The sequence below is a fragment of the Lissotriton helveticus genome, chromosome 3_1 (genome assembly GCF_964261635.1).
Source record: "Lissotriton helveticus chromosome 3_1, aLisHel1.1, whole genome shotgun sequence".
Classification (NCBI taxonomy): Eukaryota; Metazoa; Chordata; class Amphibia; order Caudata; family Salamandridae; genus Lissotriton; species Lissotriton helveticus.
Window position 1 is genome coordinate 447,591,793 of NC_136061.1, and position 25,799 is coordinate 447,617,591.

At 42.6% G+C, this 25,799-nt stretch overlaps 1 protein-coding gene across 1 annotated transcript in view; it reads left to right on the plus strand.

The window, feature by feature from the left end:
* CCNYL1 (cyclin Y like 1) overlaps nucleotides 1-25,799 on the plus strand; it is a 367,648-nt gene that overhangs the window by 182,957 nt on the left and 158,892 nt on the right. The window contains exon 4 of the mRNA XM_078680323.1: nucleotides 19,630-19,730. Within this exon, the coding sequence (XP_078536449.1) occupies nucleotides 19,630-19,730 (101 nt within the window). The remainder of the gene's footprint in view (nucleotides 1-19,629; nucleotides 19,731-25,799) is intronic.

Here is a 25,799-nt window from a genome sequence, read left to right on the forward strand (position 1 = left end):
AAGATTTGGACTTTATCAGAGTGGGTTTTTTGACAACCACCCAATCCCCTACCATCTACTCTGTCAGTTGTGCCCCATTTAGTGTCATAACTATTTTTATACTTGACTTGATTTTCATTCACTTTCTATGATACAGTGTTCCTGTCTACCCACACAGGGGTCCCTCCATTCAACCAGTGGGTAGAGAGTTTTGAACCTGGGATTCTTGCTTTAAGAGAAGTAAACAGGGAGACTCCTGACACTGAATTAGGAGTGATGTGATATGACCACAACATTTTCCTTAAGCTGTCTACAACTGACTCTTTGTTTGACATAGCAAGTTGAATGGAGTCCTTAAGCATTCTGTTTGCCCTTTCCACTAATCCATTTGATTTGGGTGGAGTACAGTGGAGATTTGATATGAATGATAGATAAACTGTTCATGAAGTCCCTCATCTCATCAGAGGTGAATTGCACACCACCGTTATTAATTCACTGGGAATGCCTTCTTTAGAAAAGGTATCTTTAAGAAATTCAATGAGATATACTGTAGAAATGGAAAGAACAAACTTAGTCGTTATCCAATGAGAATGATGATCAATCAGGACGAACATACATTTTTGAGACTGACTTAAGTTCAAAGGACCAATAATGTCCATCCCCAGTTTTTCCCACGGTTTGGTGGGAACCGTGACAGGAATTAGAGGAGCCTTACGGACATTCTTAGACTTATCGCTGGTCCCACACGCAATACATTACTTTACAAGCTCTTCAATTAGTGTGTCCATTCTAGGAAACCAATAGCTTTGTCGAATTTTACTTTTGGTCAAGCTTCGTCGAGGGTGACTTTTATGTCCAATTTGTATGATGCGATCTCTCATTCCAGTCGGAGGAATTATTTTGTTACTTCTCCAGACCAGGTCTTCAATTATGGACAACTCATCCTTCACGCTCCAAAATTCCTGAAGATCCTCAGGCACATCATTTTTTTTCTCTGGCCAGCCATTAGTAATCATAGCTTTCAATTTGCACATTACATCATCTTCCTGGAGTGATTTCTCCCATTCGTCTTTCTTAATGGCCGGAATATCAATTGCCAGGATGGTTTCTTCCTCATTGTTTCCTTCTGGTTCATTTTCCAAAAGTGGCATACGTGAAAGGCAATCCGCCAAAGAATTTTTTGAGCCAGGGACATGCACAATAGAATAGTTGAAACCTTGCAGTCCTAAAACCCACTTGGAAATTCATAGAGTGGTATTTTCTAAAAGTTTCGTAGCGAACAACCGAACTAATGGTTTGTGATCCGTTTTCAAGCAGAACGGAATCCCCCACAGGAAATACTTGAAATGGTGTATAGCCCAGTAACACGCAAGCGCTTCCTTCTCAATTGTAGAGTAATTAACTTCAACAGTCTTCAAGGTTCTCGAAGCGAAGGCAATCACTCTCTCTTCGCCATTTATCATTTGAGTCAATGAGGCACCCAGGCCTTTATTACTTGCATCCGTAGAAAGTGTGGTCTTAGCATTGGGATCAAAAGTGTGCAAGATAGGGGCTTCCGAAATGGCTTCTCTGATGATTTGAAACGTTTGTTGATGTTCTACACTCCATTCAAATTTGGTACCCTGTTTGAGTAGCTCCCTGAGAGGTTGAACTTGGTCTGCGAAGTTCTTCACGAATTTCGACATGTACTCAACCAGGCCCAAAAAAGATTTCAGATCGTCTTTATTTGAGGGGGCCGGTGCGTGTTTTACTGCATCTACCAGGCTGGCCTTGGGTTTAATGCCTTCGCTTGAAATGGTGTGCCCCAGATACACCACCGTCTCCACACCTATCTTGCATTTATCTTTCTGAGTTGTGACACCAGCTTGGCTGAGTTTGGACAAAACTTCCTCCAAGATTTTGTTGTGCTCTTTTTAGGATGCTCCATAGAGTAAGATATCGTCTTGGAAACAGACTACTTTTTCAAGACCATGCAGGATGTTTTGCATAATTCGCTGAAAAACAGCGTCCGCAGATGCGAGCCCAAAAGGTAGTCTTGAGAATTGATATGTAAATGTAAATGTATTTGAGCTTGTAAAGCGCACTGCTACCCGTCCATAGGTTTCCTGGCGCTGTATAACTCTGGGAAACCCATCCTGGCTTTCCCTGTGGGATGGTCCCTGCTGGGAGTCCCCAAGGTGGAGCCAGGCATCCCCGGAATTGATAGGGCCGTTGTGGAGATTAGGCAAGCTATTGCCCAGAGTTGCCGAGTGGAACCCCTGATTAGAGTAATGCACCAAAAGGGGTTATAAAAGACGTGAGGTGCTTGTATTCAGGATGGAGAACGACCTGGTGGTAAGCCAAGGACAGATCAAAAACTGAGAAATACTTAGCACCTTGAATGGCCGTTAACATTTCATTAATGTTGGGGAGAGGGTGTCTATCCACCCAGATGTTGGCATTCAAATCCCCGAGGTCAACACAGAGGCGGATGCCCCCCCCCCCCTTTTGCTGCTACAACAATGGGGGCCAACCACTCAGAGCTTTCAATACGCTCTATTATCCTGTTTTCTTCCAGTCTGTTCAATTCATTTTGTAAGGGTTCTCTTAAAAGCAAAGGAATAGACGTGGCTTTGTGTACTACAGGCTTAGCATTTGACTTAAGCTTTATTTTGTGGAGGAACCCTTTAAGCTGCCCCAACTTATCTGAAAACACCTCTGGAAATTTCTCACACACATCCTTCCCAACAGTAGGCCTATCAATAAGTAATACAGGTTCTGGGGCATTTGGGTCTTATTTGATACCCAGGTCTTTTTGGTGCTTCCACCCTAACAAATTAGATCCCTTTTCTGTGATATACACTTTTCCCAGTGTTGATCTATCTTTAAAATTAATCTGCATCAACAACATACCAACCAGTGGAATGAGATTGTAATTGTATCCACCTGGTTTAAGGTCAGGAGGCAAAAGATTATAGTTTTTATGACCTGAATTTTGCTTGAAGGAAGTCTCATTTATCAGTGTGTAAGGTGAACATGAATCCGCAAAAACCTCATATGCAACATTGTCTAGAAATATTTCACATTCAGGATAACAATTCACATTCTGTTCACCAATGTTCAACACTTGGAAGATAATATCCCCTTGCAATGGTTGTTCAGAATCAAAGACCACCATGTGAGTAGTACTTTTCTTTTCATGGCATACTCTCGAAAAATGTCCCCTTTTTTTGCAATTACTGCAAGTGACACCCCTTGCTGGACACTTAACATCATTAGCTAAATGGTTTGGGTTACCACATCCATAGCATTTGGGCTTGTTAGACTGTGCGCTATGTTTATTTACTTCGAGTTGGGTAGATTTAGATTTGGCATCTTTCTGAACCACCTTGTTCACACAGTTGTCACTAACTTGTTTTACTTCATGGGCTTCCTTCATTTCATTCATACAGTAGCTTGTGTGCTCTATGCTAATAGCAATATCAATAGCTCTTTGTAGATCAGGAGCTTCTGCTAAAAGTCTCTCCTGAATTTTCTTTTCACACGTGCACCTGACTAATTGGTCCCTGATTAAAGACTCTGTGAGCAACCCAAAATCACACGTGGCTACCAAACCCCTCAAAACAGCAATGTAATTCTTCACTTTTCCATTTTTCCCTTGAACACGTAAGACAAATTTATGACGTTCCAGGACTATATTAATTCTGTCCCCAAATTGCTCCGCCAATTTTTTGACTGTAGCCTCATACACATCAGGTTGAACAACTCCATCTCCCCCCACATTGATGTTTGCACCTCCATCAACTACCTCAGGCAAATCATCAAACACATCCCTTCCATATTTACCTAAATTATGAAGTAAAATGTGTTGCTTCCTTAATGAAGAAAATCTGTTTCCACCAATTGCAATCAAATATGACTCAAACAAATGAAACCATTTTTTCCAAGAAATAAGAGGATCGCCAGCCTCATCCAAAAATGGCGGTGGTTGGGACATATTTAAAGCAGTCATATTGAGGAAAGAAAAGGAATAGAGGTTAGGAAGAAAGTATAAAAGAAGCTGGAGAGAATAGTAGAAGAATACAATGAGAAGAAAAGAAAACAGAGGGCAAAGCCGGGATACCTGACACAGTTTGTTCAACTCAAAATAAACAATAAATTCACTAAACTGAAAATAGGTCCTGGAGGTAACAATAATAAAGTTCAGAGAGGAGAAGGGAGACTGGAGCTGTGCCAGTCAGCGAAGGAAAACGCTTGATGGCACTGAGGAGAAATATCTTCAAATTACAATTTCATTGATAGTGCAATAACCTAAAAGCACCTATCTATACATTGAACCTGAATAAGATGTATTTCGATGACATTCCAAAATTAGACCTGAAAACGCTGGAAACGCCAAAAATAAACATGCACTACACTGCAGAAATACCTCTTCATGGAAAAATGAGAGGCAAAAAAGGAAAAGGAGAAATCCCCTTGTAGACAAAGTTAATTACTGTAGAAAAAAAATATGAGTCACTTTATCCTTCGACGTCAAACTGTGAAACGCTTCCTGTAGAAGTCGTGTGCTAGGTGTAGAACCAGATCGCAACTTCACTGACAGGAAAACGTGTGATCACAGTCATATAAAACATCCCTCGACGACAGGATAGGCAGCGACTCAATTTGTCGAGAGAAGAGAATTAGATAACGAAGTTTCCTACCTCATGTGCGCCAGTCAGCTTTTCAATCTGCACAGTCCCTTCAAGATACGAACTGCGCCGGCAGTCCCAGAAACTGCACCCCAGTCGGTCAACAATGACTGGAAAAGCGAGCTCCGCTCCTACCTCGTCACGTTTCTCCATAGAAGGCGGGCCATCCAAAGGAACTGACGGGAAAGCGCACACGGAGGGCGGAGCATCACACCGACGTGGATTTCTCCCTCAACAACCGGGCGGGGCTGAAAAGAGCGTCCAGTTGCCTAGAAACCTCGTTGAAAACTCCGCTGGTTGCCAGAAGCAGAACTGCTCAACTGCTTGTTCCCTTCAGCCGTAGACAGCAGGTTTCCTTCTCCTAATTATTTTTCCTTTTATTTTCGATGGTTCTTCCGCAAGACATAATCAGTAAAAGTCCACACCAGAGCGCTGATAAATATAAGGGCTGGTGGCTCGTTAGCAGATCAGCAACAGCAGCGTTAGAAAGTGCTTGCCAAACACCAGTGCTCTTCTAAACCTTCGCTTCACCAGTGGATAAAATGCCAGACGATAACACCAACAACCCGAAAATAAGGTTGCCAACTTCGTCCACTTGTCCACGGAAATCACTGTTTCACCATCTCAGGACTTACATTATTTTCACAGTTGGCAAAGATAACAGGGGAAAGAATCCAACCGTCTACAGTACGGTGATCGTCGCCAATTTGTTAAGAATAGACTCCACACGATGTGAGGTGATGGAGTTTATTGTGAACCGGATTCTTCAGTGCCAACCACTAGAGTGAGCTAGCCAACATTCTAAGGCGAGCTTCACTCCAACATTCTAAAGTAGATGAAACCAAACCGGAGGAAAGGAGGGGGTGGAGGGCCAAGGAAGGGGCATACCAAGTAACAACAACTTGCACAAAAGAGACAGATAAAAAGGACACACACTGGTAGAGTGCTTAAACACAAGGAAAACAGTAGCACCTATAAAAATGAGCAGTGGAAGGACACAAGTAATGTGTCTATGCTCCAAGGGAGGGACAAACGCACAAAGAGGAAGGAAGCCTACAGCAGCTGACTAAAGTGGTAAGCCATGTGCAGGCTTTAAGCCCTCCGATCAAAACCAAAATGTATCGAAGACGCTATCTGCGTGAGACTTAAAGATGGACAAACATTTACACTACAGTGAAATGCTGAGAAACACTAAACCACATCTCTCTCTGGCTTCAGAACAATAAGCGCCTGTAAGGTGAACTTCCACTCTTCTTGTAAATACACTTTGTAGCAGCAATAGATGTATGTCAGAAGGGGCACAAGAAAATCAAGGCACCTAAGGCATTAGCGTGCTGTCCAATAACAAAAGGAAACCCCGCCGAGCGTCCTTGGCCTGGGGGTAAAGGGAACAGCGCCCTCTTTCTAAAAATTTGTAAAGGTTGGGACTGTGTCCTGCGACCACCCCCCCACTTCCCCGACTTGTGCCTTACACTCGATCCTAAAAATCTTGAAGATGCAAACTATCCGCTTGATTTAAAGGGCGTGGTTCTAACATGGTTACAGCTGAGAGAACTCCTTTGCCCATGCATAGTCCGCGATGTCAGTCTTTCTGAACATAATGGACAAAACCCCCTTTTCCATTGGTCCTTGAATCCCGTATGCGCAGTGTGTGGAAAAAGCGTTTGCTTTTAATGTCTACACATAGCAATAGAATGCATACCCTGTTTTCAGTGAAAGGGGTTCATGAGGCGAGGAAAGCCCACATATAACCGCTTCTGAGTCGTGTGAAGTCTCTGCTGTCTGGCTCCAGTCCAAGTATTCCCTCTCAGGAATGAATTAATGTTGTTGGGTTGGAGGAAACACTGCAGAAACCTCCGTAATTGCATTTTTAAGAGCTACAACTCGTACAAACGTGGTGTTGCGTAGATGTGACACCTTCCGGTCGTCGACCTTATTGGGTGTGGGTGCATACACCTGTATTCTTTGTGATTTAAGTCTCGAATATCTAAAGGGGCTTTGATAATTGTGGTCTATTGTTTAAATATGCACCATTAACTAAAAGATACATGTCAATCGTAAAGAAAAGAACGCAAATGCAATGCTGATACAAAAAAAAACATACTGATCGGAAACAAAAAACGAGACCGAAAACAAAAAACATTGTTGATGTGAAACACAAAAAAAATGTTGCAGAAAAATAAAGTTCTCGTAAGCACAACACTAATAGCGGAAAGACACAAATAAAATACAATTAATTAGTACTTTGTCCATGCTCCAAAACATTAAAAGGCAGTAATACGTATAGTACCCAATTACAATCCAGTTAAAATGTCTGACAGTCAAGCCTGCAAATAGTAATTGATAGCTGTGCCCCAAGACCTTTACTGCATACAGTACCCTTTGCTCCAACCGCGCATGCGCGCTGTTTAGTCAAGACCTAATAAGGCAGAACCAAAAATGCAGAAAGGTAATATCTTTGCTTTGAAATTGGAGATTCTTTTTAAACCATAAACCGTTCTGTTCTTTAGTTTAGGTTCAACATGTCCAGGCTACATGTGGGCAAAAACAAAAAAAGGTTGAAATATAAAAAACAAAAAGTACTTATTATTCACTGGAGCAATGAAATTTCACACTAAGACAGGAGAAGTGTTTGGCAGGGGAGGGAGGTGGTTGGCACTGGTTTAGGAGTCCATGCTGCTCCGTGGAGAGGAAGCGAAGTCCCTCTATATCAAGAATACTGTACTGTTAGCAGCCAATGGTGGACCTCCCTGTTCATTACTGCACACATCCACCATTCCAAATTATGATTAGATAGGAAAGAAAGCACAGTATCATGGGGGAAAATATAGAGAACTTTAATGAAAAACTCAAAGACGCTGCTGAACAATATTCATGGTATATGCATGAAGGAAATTTTATGTTTTGCAGCATGAATCTTTTTCTGTATTCACATGCTGCGCATCTATCCGCCATCTAGTGGTTGGGTCTGGAATTGTCTTTTTTGTTGTTTTTTTCTCTTGTTTTCATCACTGTCGGCCACCATTTGGTGCCAGGTACGTCCCCTGTGTGACGTCAGACTGAATCCGGGAGGACGACGTGCATGGTGGCCATCTTCAGATTCTTTTTTTCGCTGTTGGGTCTGGAAGCAATACGGGAAGCGCCAAAGAAAGTTTTTAGTTACCCGAAAAAATCTCCAAAAAGAAGATTATCACCGAAAGATCATTTATCACCGACATCGTAGCAAGGGGCAAGAGCAGAGCGGCCGGTCAAACCCCAGAGGACCACCCGGTCCACAAATGGCGAGGTATGGGTCATGGAGAATACTCCTTTCAAATTCTGCCCCAAGTGCCACCACAAATATGCACAACGCAACCCACATGATGCAACCTTTTCCGGCCCGAAGTTCATCAGGACAAGGACTGTGAGGCCTGCGCAACGTTCCTGCCTAAGATGCTCAAGACACGCCGAAACCAAAGACAGGCCCACTACACCACAGTGTTGCAGTCGACGAAGAAACCTCTCATGAGGGACCTGGGTTTCTATAGCAATGAAGAAGAACTGTGAGCTCCAGCAGATTCGACACACGAATGATCCGACATTCAGATCCTAGAAAAGGACTCCGAAAAAATCCATGTCGGGAAGAAGGCAAGGGAGTCAAAAAAGAAGACAGTCAAGGTAAGACACCATAAAGATCCGTCTGACCCGAAGGGCTGCGAGCATAAGACGACCAAGGCAGCCCCGACGCCGAGCAAAAAAGCGATCAAGGGTCAGCCGCGATTAAAAGAATCCCACGGAACCCTACCAAAGGTTACAGAGGAGGTAAAATCGCCGAAGCCAAGGGTCGACAACTAACCCCAAAAAAGGGCACAACACCACCGAAGACTAAATTTGGTGCCGGGAAGAAGAGAAAATCTCCAGCCTCTGACGCCGAGAGGGCCCTTGAAGTCAAAAGGAGAAGACTCGGAGGAGATGGCTATGCTCATACAAAAGGAAAAAGATTTTGACGTCTCACTGTAGGATTTTCGAATCCCTAAGACAACAGTGGGCGAACCGGAGAGCATCGACGGCAAAGAGGCTGAATATGCCAAGGGAGAGGACGAATGTATCTTCGAATCCCCTCCAACACCAGAACCTAGAGGAATACGGGGACGTACCGGAGGAAGAGGAAAACTCTGAAAACTTTGAGGATACATGGAACGACCTCGACACTGAGAGCCCAGACAAAGAGATTTGCTGCTACCCCTCCAAAGCATCCCCCCCCCCCCAGATGACATTGCTTTCTACAATGACATTGTAAAGAGGGCAGCAAACCAGTTTGGTGTACCATTAGAGGAAGAAAAGGGGTACACATGCTTCTTACTGGAAACCCTGGTACCTGCCACAAAAGGAACTCCGTATCTACCTATGTTGCCCAGTATCCTGGATCAGGGCAAAGAAGCCTTCAAAGAACCAGCTTCAAACAGAGAGGAGTTTTGGGAGAGGAGTTGGCCTAACGGCTAAAGGCGCTCGACCTCGGACCTGGGGATCTGGGTTCGAGTCTCGGTAACGACGCCAAAACCTCCTGTGCTTCTGGGCAAATCACTTAATCTCCCGTGCCTAAAAATGAAAGTGTGTGTCCTCATGTAAAAATGTAACTTGTGCTATGTAAAGCGCTCTGATACCTGATTCGGTTCGGGTCTAGTTCGCGCTATATAAAACTCTACAAAAAAAACCTAAAAAAAAAACAAGGGGGTAACCCCCAGGGTGGAGAAAAAATAGAAAGCTTCCTCAAAGGACGCTAGATACATTCAAGAAAAGTACAGTACCTTGCTCCATCATTGTCACCACTGCCAGAAGGAGAGCAAACGCAGTATCCAACAATGGGCCTCCACCAGAAAAAGAAAGTAAAAGGATGGATATGGTGGGGAGAAGAATGGAAAAGAGGCAGCAACACAGTGGCTCATCGCTAACTCAAATGCACTGTTGAATAGATGTGGCCACCAGCAGTGGGATGAGATAGAAGAGTTGCTTAACAAACTCCCCGAGGAGGACTAAAAGAGGGCAACATCTATTTTCCAGGGACCAAACAAAATTTGCCTAACACCTGCCTAAAGTCTGCCCAAAATGCAGCAGATACTGCAAGTAGGCATATGTGCACAGGAACCATCCTCCGAAGACACGCCTGGCTCAGAATTTCTGGTTTCAAGCAGGAAGTTCAAACATCAGTCATTAACAATTCGTTCAATGGGGAAGCTCTATTTAGCAAGGAAGTGGATGAATCCCTTCAGAAAATTAAAAAACTGCAAGGGTAACGGGGGCCTTACAGCAAAGAGGTTCATTCAGAAGAGGAGGCTTCAGTGGCAGCCCACAGGTAGACTTCATATAATTGGGGTGTTGCACAGCTTTCAAAAGTTCTTATAAATTTTTCTGATTTGAGCTCACTGTCAGTATGGTTAGGTGCTCCTACAGGTGACGGGGCCGTCCTGCTCCGTTAGTTAATGAAATCAGAAGAAGTGCACACACTATCACAGTAGGTGCATCCCTGTGTTTGGGCACACGTATTATTGCGATCAGTGGTTTTCCTGTAGATATCTGTTTCGAAACCTGTGGGTGTTTTTGAGATCAATACATCCAGGAATGTGATGGTGTCTTCTTCTATTGACCACGTGAGTTCAATTCTGTCATCTTTGGTGTTAAGTTCAGTTAGGGCTGCTGTGAGACCTTCTTTCGTGTCCTTCCAAATGAAGAATAGGTCATCTATATACCTAGTATACATTTTCAGGTTGTTGGTCCATGTGTCGTTGTCATAGATATACTTCTCCTCGAACTCTTTCATGTATAGATTAGCATACGTCGGTGCTGCACAATTGCCCATCGACATTCCTGATAGCTGCCTGTACCATACCTTGTCGTGTTCAAAGTAGCTGTGGTATAACGTGAATACCATTAGCTCCATTAAGAATTGTTGCATTTCTGTTTCAATCTCACTGTTGACAATGGTTTTCTCAACGGCCTCCATTCCTCCCCCGTGGGGGATAGACGTGTATAGTGATTTGACGTCTGCTGTGCACATGAATATTTGTTCATTATCCTGTATGGTGACTTTAGATAACTTCAGTAGAAACTCTGTAGTGTCTTTTGTGTAACTTCTCATGTTTTGCACAAACGGTTGTAGATATTTATCTAAAAACTTTCCTATGGGTTCATGCAATGACCCCCTAGTTGAAACAATTGGCCTAATACTAACCTAAAAGTCAAACAGTATGTTTTCATTGAGTAACGTTGCATCACAAGAAATGTCCCGTTTGTTTTTTGCTCGCAGAGCTCCTGGAAAAAGGGCACTGGCCCGAAATGCATTGGAGCATTCAAATATAATTGTGGATACAAATATGAAAAGAAAAAGTTTGTTATAATGAATACATAACGTATATGAAATGAATATCAAGTGAATATAAGAAAATAAAGAGAAAACATTTGCATCAAGCATTGAGGAGTCTATGTTTGAACCTAAAAGTGTGCCCAAACACAGGGATGCACCTACTGTGATAGTGTGTGCACTTCTTCTGAGCCCACAGGTAGAGGCACCTCTTGTCAAGGGCAGCAAATACCACAACAATCCCAAGGACCAAACCAAAACGAACAAATGGGCCAACAGTCTAGCTACCAAGGTTGGCAGCAACAAAAGCAGCCCTTTCGAGGAAGAGGCAATGGCAGAGGAAGAGGCCAATCCTGAAGAGGAAATGGGTCTAACTGACATAATTCCAAAAAAGGACCCTCACAAAACACCGGTGTGGGGGGAAGGATATCCCTTTTCAAAAGACAATGGAAAAGGATCACAGCAGACAATTGGATATTGAATTTGATAAAATACGGATACTGCATCGAGCTCACAAGAACACCACCTGCAAATCCGCCAAAAACAAAAAGATTAACAAGAGCAGGACAAACACTGTTCAACGCACCTCAAACAGGCAATAGAAAAGGTACCGACACAAGAATGGTTCAAAGGAAATTACTCACCATACTTACTACAGGATGAAACTCCAAGACCAATAATGCAATTAAGATTCCTAAACGAATTCATACAAACACAACACTTCAAAATGTGTACCCTCCAGGAAATAATCCCACAAATTCAAAAAGGGGATTACTTCGCAACAATAGACCTCAAGGATGCCTACCTACATATCCCTATGAACCAAAGACTTAGAGTGTACCTAAGATTCCTGCCCAACGGAATACACCACCAATTCAAGGTACTCCCCTTCTGCATAAAATCTGCTCCACAGGTGTTCACAAAGTGTCTAGCCGCAGTGGCGGTACACCTGAGAGAAGAAGGAATCCCCGTCTACCCCTACTTAGACGACTGGCTAATAAGGGGACACGAAACAGACCTGTCACAATCATGTTTAAAAAACAATTCAAACGCTACAAGACCTGGGTTTCTCAATAAACCACAAGAAATATTCTACAGCACCAGAAAAACCCCAGACAGGCCAGGCTACAAGCTTTCCACAATGAAACAGCCCTCTACCAGAGGGATCAGTCTCTGACAGTGAGGAGAGTAATGAAACTAATGGGCATGATGGCATCCTGAATCCCACTTATCCCTCACGCTCGCCTACACATGTGCCCATTCCAAGAATGGATGACCAACAGCTGGTCTCAAGCCACAGGAATTTGGGAGGCTCTAGTGATTGTTACACAAAGGGTGCAGGCACAGACACAATGGGGTGGGCAACCAACAACCTAGCCCAGGGGAGACCTTTCAGGAACCCAAATCCATCTGTGACAATCACCACGGATGCATTTCTCAACAGATGGGGTGCACACTTCAACCAGCTAAAAATTAATGGTCAATGGAGTGAAACACATTAACTTCTTGGAGATAAACTGTTTTTCTGGCACTCAGGGCATTCCAGAAACATATTCAGGGGAAGAACATCTTAATCAGACAATACAACAATGTTTAACTAAAACAAACTGGGTGGGACAAAGTATTTTTCCGAAGGCAAACTTGCACAGGAAATCTGGCAATGGGCAATATTTCAAAAGATCAATCTACAGTCAGTACATCTACCAGGCATAGACAATATTACTGCAGACCAACTGAGCAGACAGAACAACTGCTCTCACAAATGGGAGTTGAAGCAGAGGACAATACAATATCTTTTCAACATCTGGGGAAAACCAGTGATAGATCTGTTCACAACAATGCAGAACAAGAAAGGCCAATGCTTTGCCTCGAGGTTTCCACACCACCTATCAAAGGGAAATGCACTTTCACTCAATTGGTCACAGACATTTTCTCACGCCTTTCCGCCAATACCCCTGATGCAAAGAGTGTTACAAAAAGTAAAAAGCCCAGGAACAAATATGATTCTCATTGCCCCTCAATGGCCAAGACAAACATGGTACTCCACCCTCGTAGAACTATCCAAGGGAGATATGGCCGGGATCAAAGCAGAAAAAGACCTGCTAACAATGCAGCAGGGCCAGATTTTCCACCCACAATCGGCGACACTACAGCTAGCAGCTTGGTGCCTGAGTACATAGAGTTTGGGCATTTTAACGTTCCTCCGCGAACTATGGAAGGTCTAAGGGAAGCAAGGAAACACCTAGCAAGAAAATGCTATACAGCAAAATGGAAACGATACACTATATGGTGCACCACTAACAACAAATTTGGTTCAATCAATACACAAAAAACAGTTATCACATGTCTTACTTACATCTTGGACAGCAACATCCACTTTTCCAGCCTTAAAGTGCACCTTGCGGCCATAGTGGCATACACAAGAGGAAAATCATGCAAAAGCTTTTTTACAAGACCAGTCATCAAAAGGTTCTTAGAAGGAGCAAAAAGAATAGCTCCACCAAGAGCTGCTCCCATACCCATATGGAGCTTAAATACAGCACTTTCTCAACTAATCTTAACAAGCATTGACATAGCCAATAGGTCTTGCCTTTGGGACCTTATAAGCATTTAGTTATGCAGCAGAATATCCTTGGTGCAACAACATCAAGTGTTGCATGGCTTAACACTTATACGGTCCAAAAGGTGAGACCTATTGGCTATGCCAATGCTTTTTTCTCCCGAAGCTAATACTACTATCGACAAAGGAGCCAGCATGGTGCCAATCTTTAAATTACTCTATAAGCACATTATGATTATATAATAAGAGTTTTTTTTAAGTTGACAAAATAAAAGAAAACCAAATATTCTAATGGGTGTGGTGTTATTACTCCCTGGATAATAGTTAATATGAATACAAGAATCTCAAATTGAAAGCATTTCACAGACTTCCGGCACCAGTGTTAGAAATGCACAACGTTAAATCAAATAGAACAAGATGAACGGAATCCCACAATGATACTGTCCACATAAATAATTACAGTCTGCAGTACACCGAAGTGCCAAAAATCACCAAGAAATTGCAGAAGCTGCATAAAAAAGACACAAGAGAGACACTCCCATCTAAACCCCAAGGCACACATCCAGCCAGCGTAGCCAACATTGCAAAGAGGACAAGCGCATCAACTGTGACAACTACTGGAAGACAATCCAGGTTTAGAAGATCAAAGTCCAAGAACAAGAGGTAATTTTGGACAAACGAGGAGTTGACGGAGAAAAGAAAGGAATCCTTAAGGATAGCCAAGCTTGTTTATGAATGCCCAGTAGAGGCGAAGTGTGTAAACTGTGTTCAACAGATGTATTTATAACAAACTGGTCCTGACAGCGTTCAACGGCTTGAGACAAGGAAGCCTGAAGGTAAACAAAGTTTTGCGTCTGCTTTGAGGGAAGAAGGTAAAGTTTATCTTCCGGAGCCTTCGAGGCGGCCCACAACCTTTGCGACTTGCGTAATAACCATTTTTCTGAATTTAGTTCCCCGCTGCACTGTGAAAAGGAATGGCTGATACAAACACATCCCAAGCGCAAAGGTGCCACAGCATCAACGGGCACTGAAACGTCTTCATACAATGCCACCAAGGAGCCAACAGGAAGCACCTGAGCCAACCCAACTGCCAAGGCTTGCCAACTCTTACAAAGAGCAGAGGAAGTGCCCTGGAAGGCGGCCTTCTCGAACACATGCGCATGTTTAACAACATCACAATGGCCACAGACTAAAACAAGGTCTTAAAAAATAGGGGGAGAGAGGTACATCCCTTACAGTGCTTTTTACAGAAAGGCCTGCGTTGTAGAAACAGCTCATCCTGAAAATACTGTGTTAAGTTGTAGCTGGTGCGTTGGAGATTATTTGGGCTGATTTTGGGTTTTCTGTAGTATGTGATGCGCTTTTAGTTAAAAAACGACATTTCTGTATTTTAAGTGAAGTACTCTGCCTATTTTAATCTGTATTCTTAGCAAAAACCTTTTTTGCAACTGCATAATAGAGAGAGTGGTTTTTGTAACATTCATTAAAGAGTTTGTCAGCTGCAATATATGTTTTTCTACATCAGTTTAGTGGTATGCATATGCAAAGCTGGTATCTGTCCGGCACATTTATTTATTTGAATAAGCATTCGCAGACAGCCTACATTTACTTGGACTCTGTTTCCAATGTTGGATGGTTAATGAATTCCACTAGGTACTGGCCTCGGACCAGTGACCCCACCACCCCTTTATGCAAAACATTTCACAACTAAAAGAAAGAACTATATGCCATTTTGTTGCGATACTATGAACAAATTAATAACTTATATTTCCCTACACTAAACCACTTCTAATCTTAAACGTCTAGCAGCCGAAAAGCACTATGGTGCCTCAGCAGGGGACGTGAGCGCTATATAAATACAATTACAGTAAAGTTGCGATGTCATTGCCAGTACTTTGCATCTCACCTTGTTCAGAAACGCGCCAAATGCCACTTTGCTTGTTCTGCACAAACATGAACTATGGATGAAACCCCAACTCATTAAACCTGTTGTGCTGATAAAAGGCAGAGTAGCTCCACATCTTTGGATGGCCACCACCTCGAACAAGTAACAGGTCATTGCTAACGTGCCTTTAACTGTCATTACAACAACCAAAATAACCCGAAATAACATCCATGCAATATGAGGTTTATAAACACAAGTCTGTTAAGTGTGCAGTTGGACCATATTTTATATGCAGTTCCCTGTAGGAAAAGGGCCAATAGAATAGCTAAAAGCCATTTTGCTCTTTTTAGCCACTCTGATGACTCTGGCCACACACACATAAAAGACCCCACTCACAGTCTCACTCACTCACAATACCAGTAGCTTTTATACATTCATGTAGCACCATACCATGCCTTATCCGGAGATGAACCTCGAGATCGAAGGCTCCCAGCTGGGGCAGGTGAGCCAAACAACAAACACCACATGACTAGGTCACCACTTAATTTAACTAAAGCGAACCACAACAACCACCAATATGCAGATTGTTCATCGAGATCTTAGGTCTGCTGCTTACTTATTTTCATTACCACACACATACACTACGTACCCCACTATGCTTCTTTTCCCCAATAGAGAGGGATAAGTTCCGAACAGACCTGTGCACAGACTAAGGGCACGCGCTCTGACTACAATATCTTTCGCATAACTACGGAAATTGTAAGCAGAACCCGCGAACCTGTCCGAGGAATCTTTCCTATAAAAAGTGGACACGCTGGAAGCAGTGGGGCGGGCGAGGGCAGTGATTCTAATGAGTCAGCAGTAAGAGTCTATCTGCCGATGACATCACCTGCAGATCCAGTCACAGTGTTGTTTTTTACTCAGTCTGGTGCAGTGATGTCACCAGGCAGCAAAACCATGTGCAGAAAGCAGACTGCTTGACCTTTGGGGTTACCTCCACCTCCAGGGGCCCTACGAGATGTACAGACTGGCGTGGGCACTGTAAAGAAGAACGAGTGGTACGTGCGCGTGCGTGCCACAGCGAGGCATCTGTTTTCTATTATCGCGCACACGTCTGTGCACGATAATTGCAAACAGATGTCGCCGTGCGGGTAACCGCATGCAATAGGCCGTGGGCAGAGCAAAGGCGGGAAATGCACTTACCTTTGCCCAATTGCGTGCTGTCTTTCTTAGAAAGACGCACGCAGAGCCAAATAGCCTGTGCGAAAAACAAAAACACACGCACGAGCGTGTGGTGAGCTTGGGGAGCTTTCTGAAGCCCCTTACTAAAGTCAAGCAAGCAGAGCATGCGCGCTGCTCTAGGCTCGACCTAAAAATCAATCCACAGTTCTTGCCAAAACTGGTATCTACGTATCACTTAAATCAAAACATTCTCCTGCCGGTTTTCTTCAAGGAGAGAGAAGCCTTCATACCCTGGATGTAAGGAGAGCTTTACTAGACTATTTGCAAAAAATGGAACAAATCAGGAAGACAAAGCAATTGTTTGTCGCCTATGCACACACCAACACAGTTTCAGCAGCGGTGACAAAAGAAACCATTGCAAGACGGATAGTACAAGCCTTTTAATTATGTTATTCCAATGCCAAAAAAGAACTAGCAATGCAACCAACTGCTCACTCCACTAGAATGAAAGGGTCCCCTTTTTTATTTAATTTGTACATTAATAACCTGGGTCACACATTGGCTAGTACGTGCATGGACTTGCCACAAGTTAAGCATCGGCCAATACCCGTTTTGCTGTACGTGGACGACGCAGTACTTAAGGCGCACACTCCTTTGGCCTTGCAGGGTCTTCTTGACAGAATTGTCCTGTTTATGGACGATCTGGGGTTATGTATTAACATAAGCAAGACTTTTGTTATGAAAATGGGTCGCAATGCAGCTAAGTGTCGTAACGTATACATAGTAAAAGATATTTTACCTCAAACCCCAACTTTTTTCTACTTGGGAAATTTATTTGATTGGGAAGGGACTTGGAAAAGTGGTATTAATTCTAGAAGATTGCAATTTGTACTATCGATCATGGCCCTTCGCAATTTCGCTAGGAAATTGGGGAATATCCAACTGAAAGAAATGTTAACCATATAGTATGCAAAATGTAGATCTATTGCAATGTACGGTTCTGAAATTTGGGGACATGTGAATGCTGAACCATTACAGGCGGTGTAAAATGCCTTTAAAAAGCTTTCATTACTTCCTTTTGGTTGTTCAAATCATGTATGTCACTCTGAACTGAACTGGGAGCAAATTATTATTTAATAGACTTGCTCAAAATTCAGCCAGTTCTGCTTTGGCACAAAATATGAACTTGAATCATGCCATAGTTAAGGACTGTTGTGATTCAGATCTGGCCTTAAAGGTTCCTTGGCTAAAGTTTATTAGGAACTTTATATTCGACATTGGCCGTCCGGAATTTTACCATCAACCCGAATCCTTGTCAAATATTTTGAGGAAAGGACTAAAATCAGAGTGTCTAAACCAACTGCAGGAGTCAAGACTGTGTGTGGAATTGGCCAAACCAACTGTGCAATATAATCAAATGGTCTTGACTACTCTTTCAATGCAACCGTTACCTTTTAATGCTCAACACAAAGTTGTTTTAACACGTTTTAGGTTAAACATATTCCACCGCTTAACAAGTTTCCCAACTGTTAATAATTGATCTAATGACCTACTGCTTTGCCCTTGCGATGTGTCTAACCAATCAACCATGCACATTGTTTTTCTGCAAATTTTATATGGACTTAAGAAGATTATTTGTAACACCTTTATTTAAATCCCTAAATTTTAAACAATGTAGGCCAGCATTTTTATATTTGCAACTTCTATCAAATCTTTACAAGTGTGTGGTGCTTGCAAGGTTTTTAAGGGCTACTCCAGTGAGCAGGAAGTCTTTACCTGCTGTACGCTAACATGTAATCTGTATTATAAAATATGACTTGTACTTCCTTAGTTTCGTTTTTTCCAGAATTTTAGCTGTTCTTTATCTTTTTTTTAATTAATTTTAATGTTCATGTTCTCTTTTATGATACACCCAGAGAGAATCGAATAATGATTAATTGAATTGAAAGGAGCGACGCTAGCCTTTATGGCAAATGTACACATTAATTCCATTTGCACAGCAGCAACATGGGCATTACCACACACCTTTACAAAACATTATTGTGTGGGCATACAAATGAATAAGGAAGCTCAAATTGGACAAAGGGTGCTTCAACACCTGTTTACAAGGTGTTCCTTATACCACAGCCTCAGGAGAAACCGCTACATAATCCGATGCACAGCATGTGAATCCAGAAAAGGATTCACACAGCAAAACAAAATGATTACTTACCAGTAGGAGTAGTTTTGCTGCTTGAAGAATTTTCTGGATTCACATACGACCTCCCCTATAAGGAAAACAAATAGGCGGGGAAGCAAAGGATTATATCAGTATTTCTCAAACCATCTCAGGATTACAATAACAGAAAAAAGTATTTGAAAACGGCCACAACGCACGTCAACCTCCAGGATACTGTCTGACGTCATACAAGGGGCATACCTGGCACCAAATGGTGTCCGACAGCAACCAAAACGAGAGAAAAACAAAACAAAAAACAAAGACTATTCCGGATCCAGCCACTAGATGGCGGAATGATTCACAGCATGTGAATGCAGAAAATTATTCAAGCTGCAAAACTACTCCTACTGGTAAGTAACCATTTCGTTATAAAGCACATTGGTACCGGCAGTAGATTTCTTCTGCCAAAAACAACCATGATGCAAAAAAGTGGTAACAGACTAGGACAACATTTATTAATTGATGTTACTAAAAATGTGGGGGTAGATTAGAGAATTACAGGCAAACCAAAAGAGGGGTAACTTACGTTTAAAAAAAAAAACAAAAAAACATAAATACTTAAAAATGTTCAACTCTGTTTTTGAACTCTGAATCTGCCCTAGATAATTTGAAGTGCATACAGTAGATTGGGTTTTGTGAATGATGTTTATATTTTTTACGCCCCAACATTGATACATTGTAGCTAAACAACTAAAAACTTGTAGAACCACATCTGCACAATAAGCGGCTTTTGACCCTGTTCTTTTTTTATGAGAAATAGAAAAAAAACGTGGTATGTATGGCTTTCTTCGTTCCTAGGTATCTCCTGGGCAGCTTACAAAGAAGTACAGCTCGTGCTCAACAATATTTCTAGATGACAGCACAGTCAGTCAGCCTAACCTTAGAAGCACAATCAAATGGTAAGTGTTTTGAATGACTTAAATTGACTAGCGTATATGTAAATGACATAATCTAATTAAATCAGCCCAATTCAAACTTCCAAATTGTAAGGAGTGGCTTATATTTAAGTGTGAAACAATTTTTTACATCCAACGTAATAGTTTTGTAGGTAAGTAATTAGCATTAGATAACGAAGCAAGTATAGATCATTCTGGTAAAATGTGCTCTGCATTTGTGATTTATACATTTGTTATCTGCCCCCCTGCCGTTTTGAGGCCTGGCTTAAAAGCGGGGCTTTCACTTGACGTTATGTGATCATCAGAAATTGAGCGTTAATATGCACTTCTAAGAGCGGGGTTTTTACGGCACCCACATGTTGATTACCTTGAGTACTGTATTTGACTGGGCAGAATTTGTGCTAGTCCTCTTGCAAATGATTTCAGTTCCCTTTGCTGTGTTATGCTATTTGGCTTTGTCTCATATATTCTTCTGACACTCAGACTCATTTATTGCAGCAGGCATGTTTGTTAAAATAAAAGGCAATTTACGAGATATTCGTGAAAATGGACAAAGTACACGTTAGAAGTTCCAATCTTGTGATCTCACAAATGAAATAAAGTGAAAGCCTGCCTCCCAAGACAGCGGTAAAGCATGCAGTTTCCAAAAACATAGCAAAATCAACGGACTTCAGATGGAGCACTCTCTGGAGCATCTTCCTCCCTACCCTATCCCTTTTTTTCATCTACATGAAAGTTGAAAAGAAACGTCTGTGCAGAACCAACACCACGACCATTCGTACCATTATCAATGCACATGTATAACCAGCAACTCTTTCACCAGAAGCACCAGCACCACCTCCAGTATCAACCGTACCACCATGGCCAATACGGGTACTAGGGTCAATGGCAGTATGATTACTACCAGTACAACACCCTCAAATAAAGCAATAGAGTCACCAGTACAACCTCCATCACCAGTACCACCGCCAAAGTCCCCATCACCTGTACTAGGACCGTTCTTATCAATATTACCACCATCTGCACCGCCATAACCACTAAAACTGACATCTGTGTGTTAGTTCAATGTAAGCAATGCAAGGCTACAATCTCAGAGCTCCTTTCACCCCTGCACAGCCAGTGGAGAATATAATATCACCCTTAATGGCAACACTCCCACCCCCCCCCCGTGCCACCACACACGTCCCGTGCAAGAATGAAGGCTGTGGGGTTGAGGTGAGTCTTGGGTCTGTCCCAACTGCTTATCGCTATTCTATGGTAATGCTAAATTGGATCTCCTGCCAGGGATGTAGTTAACATTGCTGCAATCAGTCACGTTGTAAGGGGCACAGTGCACCACCTTTAAAACTGTCTTTTACTGCCCAACCGAGAAAAAGGGTGGCCCATTTTCTTTGCGTGAGTTAGGGCTGTTGCACAATTTCAGTGCCACTGCCTCCTTTAAAAAATCCACTTAAGCAAATAGTCATAGGCCTGCTTCTGTGGTAGCGTTGTTTAATACATTTATACATAGTGTTTTACTTCCATGGGCTACATTCTCTGGAAGTCTGACAGTTCAGCAATATGTTTTTCACCCAATTCTGACATAATGTTAAAAGAGGCTTCAAGTGTCTCCACCACATTTGCTCAGTTAAACAACTCTACCAGGTTGTATCACATCTCACAGGTCAGGACAAATCTACTTCTATAGAGGCCTCTCAATCAATGTGTGATGCCTTGTCAACTTACTTTTAAGACAAAGTTTGTGACATTTATTCAAAATTGAATAATCTTAACCATGACATCACTATTTCCCATACCACCTCTGACCCTATTCTCACTAATTTACCCACTTTTTCTTTTGATCAAGTCTCACCAGAACTGGTTCACAAACTCATGATGACCATTAACTGTGGCTCTCCCAATGATCCTTGCCATCCCTCAATACTTAAACTGGCTCCTGTTATTCTATCCCAAACACTCTGACATTCATAACGCCATGCTCACCTCAGGTATTTATCCTTCTATATGGAAAAGAACAGTAATAAAACCTCTACTTAAAAAATCCACGTTAGATCCCTCTAAGGTAACGAACTACAGGCCAATAGCATGTCTCCTCTTTCCTTCCAAAATCATAGAAAAAATTATGAACAGTCAGATGTCTGAATTCATCGACAATAACAACTGTCTTGACGATTCCCAGTTTGGATTCAGAAAGGGTCACGGCACGGAGACGGCATTAATAAAAGCGTACAAGATCAGAATGATCTTGGATAAAGAAGGGGCAGCGGTACTTATTATGCTCGATCTTTCCGAAGCCTTTGACACGGTCAATCATTCCATTCTGATCGACCGTGTCAAAAAATCCGGAGTATCTGGGACCGCCATTTCCCTTCTTTCCTCATTTCTAGCTAATCGGGAACAATCGGTGACCATGGGCGGATACTCCTCCTGCTCCTTCTCTCTCCCCTGTCGTGTCCCCCAGGGATCCTCGCTGAGTCCAACACTTTTTAACATTTATGTGGCGGACTTAGCGAGGATCATTAAAGCTCATCACCTAGCAGTTACATCTTACGCTGACGATACGCAGATTGTCCTGGCCATTAATAACAACGGACTGGAAGTAGCCAATAACTTCCAACAGGGAATGCTTGCCATTAGTAACTGGATGAGTACAAATTGTTTAAAGCTCAATTCAGACAAAACCGAAGTCATGGTATTTGGTAAGCTCACCCCTAGTTGGTCCCCCACCTGGTGGCCTCAAGAACTTGGACCATCTCCCGTCCCTGTCACCAAGGTCAGGAACCTAGGAGTGATCTTTGATAACAAACTTTCCTACACACATCAAGCAAATGCCATAGTCTCTGCTTCATTCTTCACGCTAAAAATTATTAAAAAGCTACAACTTATCTTCCTGTAACTACCACCAATACCTTGATTTCCACGTTACTCATGTCTCGAGTTGATTATTGCAATGCTCTCTTGCTTAATGCACAAGAACAGGTGTTAAACAAACTCCAGCTGGTACAGAACGCAGCTGCCAGACTTGCCACCGGAACACCTAAGTTGAAACCCATTTCAAATGTCATCCGAAAACTTCACTGGTTACCTGTGAGGCAAAGAATTAAATTTAAGGCTCTGTGCATAGCCTTCAAATCCATCCATGAAAAAGGCCCAATTTTCTTAAAACACGCCCTCTGACCATATAGACCATGTCGCTCTCTCAGATCCGCAAAGGCAAATCTTCTGCAGATAGCTAAAACAAGAAAAGCTACATGGGGAGACAGATCCTTCTCAATTGCCACGGCCAAACTATGGAATTCCCTTCCTAATCAAATTAAGAGCACTTCCCCCCCCCCCAAACCCCCCCCCCAAATCTCTCTTCAGGAAACAGTTAAAAACCTGGTTATTTAACCAATAGTCTAAGCTAATTCACTTACAACCCTAGTTCTTTTTTGATCTTCTGTCCAGCGCCAAGACCCCCCCCCCGGGTAATCGCGCGTTCAACAAGTTGTATAAATAAATAAATTTCCCTAACAAAGGGGGTCTCTGAACTGGTATTCTTGTCGTTTTTAGGTCTCGGGCGCTTTCGTTTGCGAGTTTTTTCTGTTCAGCAATGAATGAGCTGGGAACCCGCCCATTGCTTATCATTCCTCTGCAGCGTTTTCACTCTACTTTGCTGCCATTTAAAGGGTCAGTGCTTGCACATGCGTCCCTTTCTTTTCTTTCAGTTGCGCACGGGCCAAGCACAGATGAATTAATTTAAGTTTAGTGTCCCTCGGCTGGCTATCTTATTCAGGCACTATTATAAGATATTGGAGAGCATTACAGGAACACCAGTTACATGATACAAGGTCAGGGTGTCTTTTTTTTTTTTTTTTTATTTTTTTTTTTTAGGCTCGGGAGATTATGTAATTTGTCCAGAATCACAGGATGTTGAGTTGATACCAGATTCGAACGTCAGTTTCCCACGTCAGTTTCCCAGTTCCAAAGCGGGCAGTATGGTCGTAACGTCACATCCTTTCCCTCTAGGGTTTACAGATTTCAAACTTTATAGTTAACCCTACTTTATTATATTGATTCTAACAACCAGATACTTTTAGCATCTTTAGATCCCATCCTATGAAGCTGCTCTGTCAACTGTCGAACGATTCCTGAATTACGCATACTACGGCAGCGGTACAAATCCAAAATCCGGACATTTCTATGATCCAAAGCGGTCCTTCAAGCGATTTCAATTCTTTGTGGGCAGCACCACCTTGTGGCTGTTTCAAACAACCAAACAATTTTCACGAATTGGCTAGAGAGGAAACGCGCATCAATGTATCCTTCTATTCTAAACAGGAACTGTTTTTAACTTCCACCACATACAAGCGTTTTTTCTCGTCTCGATATTTGTAAGTCCAGGCACCATTTTCAGGGCATAAAGTTTCCAAAACATGTGACCAAAATACTTACTTTACAGTGTTCTCCGAGGTGGAGTCAAAAGCTTGGAAGGATTCCACAAATGCAGCCATTGTTTACTTAGCACATATAAAACCCGTGACCCAGCCTACAGTCCATATCATGGATACTGGCCATTACACCCCATCCAATGCAGATTAGGGCGAAAGTGACAAGCACTCAGATAATGACACCAATACCTATTATGAGGATATCCAAGACCTTGAGTGGGAGTACTATATTCTTGCAAAATAGCCAAGTCCAGGGCAACTTGAAAGAAACTCTTCACCATATGACTACTATAGCTTCCATATGCTGATGGGTAGGTTGGCTTAGAAATGTAATTTACCATTGCCCACTGTTAAAAGGAAACCCCTTTTATTTGACTTCAAGTACAAAAACAAAAGGTCTGTCAGAACAATCTCTGGTCTGAATTACATATGGGAAGATGATCTTAGTTGAATGCGAAACCACACAGCTGAATCCACTTTGATTTCAATGCTGGAGAAGTATAAAGTGAATGAGACGGCACAAGCGTGCCTATTTGACCATTAAAACCACACTGTGATTTCAGCTGCAGCATAGGGAAAATCCAGCAACTCCATATGCAATCCCACAAACAAGTGAAGCAAGCAAACTGGATACAATTGCGAAGAGAGTAGGGCTCATATTACTAATAGGGCACGCTAATAGGGTACTAAAAAGGTGCTCTGGGCACAAACAGGAAAAGTGTGCCCTATTATGATGAATGAGCTGCCCTCAGGGTAGCCGTGAACTCCTGCTGCAATGGGGGCAGCGCATTCAAGTGAAATAGGGAGCGACTGCTTGAAAGCCGCTCAGTGTTTCATAGTGCAAGCAGCAACCTGATGTCACTTTTAGGAAGTGTCAGAGATCCCCTTGCGGATGCAGTGAGTGACTGCCCTCACTTGCAATGAGGTTCCTAGGAGAACGGAGGTGGAGGGGGAGGGGGGGCACGATACCAGCTTTCACACCACAAGAGGGCTGCCTTTAAGGGCATGTTTGTCTCTGCGCCCACATAATGGGGCGCAGATCAGAGGTAAAGTGATTCCCTCATTTTCATAAGGCCACTCCCCCATGAGCGAATGCCCTCACGATAACGTCTGTGTGCCAGCGCCATCAGTATTACAGGTGGGGTTGCACAAGCGTCTGCAGCCCCTTCTGTAATATCAAAGTGTCACGAGAGTGCAAAACACGAGAGCTCACGCCTGTTTTTTGGGCATCAAACAAGTTAGTAAAGATACAAACTTACAAAATGGTACTTTTACTGAATGTGTTACAGTCCATAACAGTAATGATTTCTCAGATTTGGAGGATGCATGTTAAAAGCATCAACATTTACCCCCTTTTTCATCGTAGATGGACATCATTACCAGTTCCCAGGATTCCCATTTGGTCTCAAGTCTGCAACCAGGGTGTTTACAAAATGTCTCGTTCAAGTAGCTGCGTACCGAAGTTTTTCAACGTGAAAGCGTACACCCTTACTACGACTGGTTTATCAAGAGTCCGTTGTCACTTAAGACATAGAGTGTCCCCTTCCAATCCAAGATGTCTTAAAGCAGATGGCCTTACACTCCACTTCAGACAAGCAATGGCAAGGCCAATAGGTTTCACCTTTTGGACCTATTGGCTTCG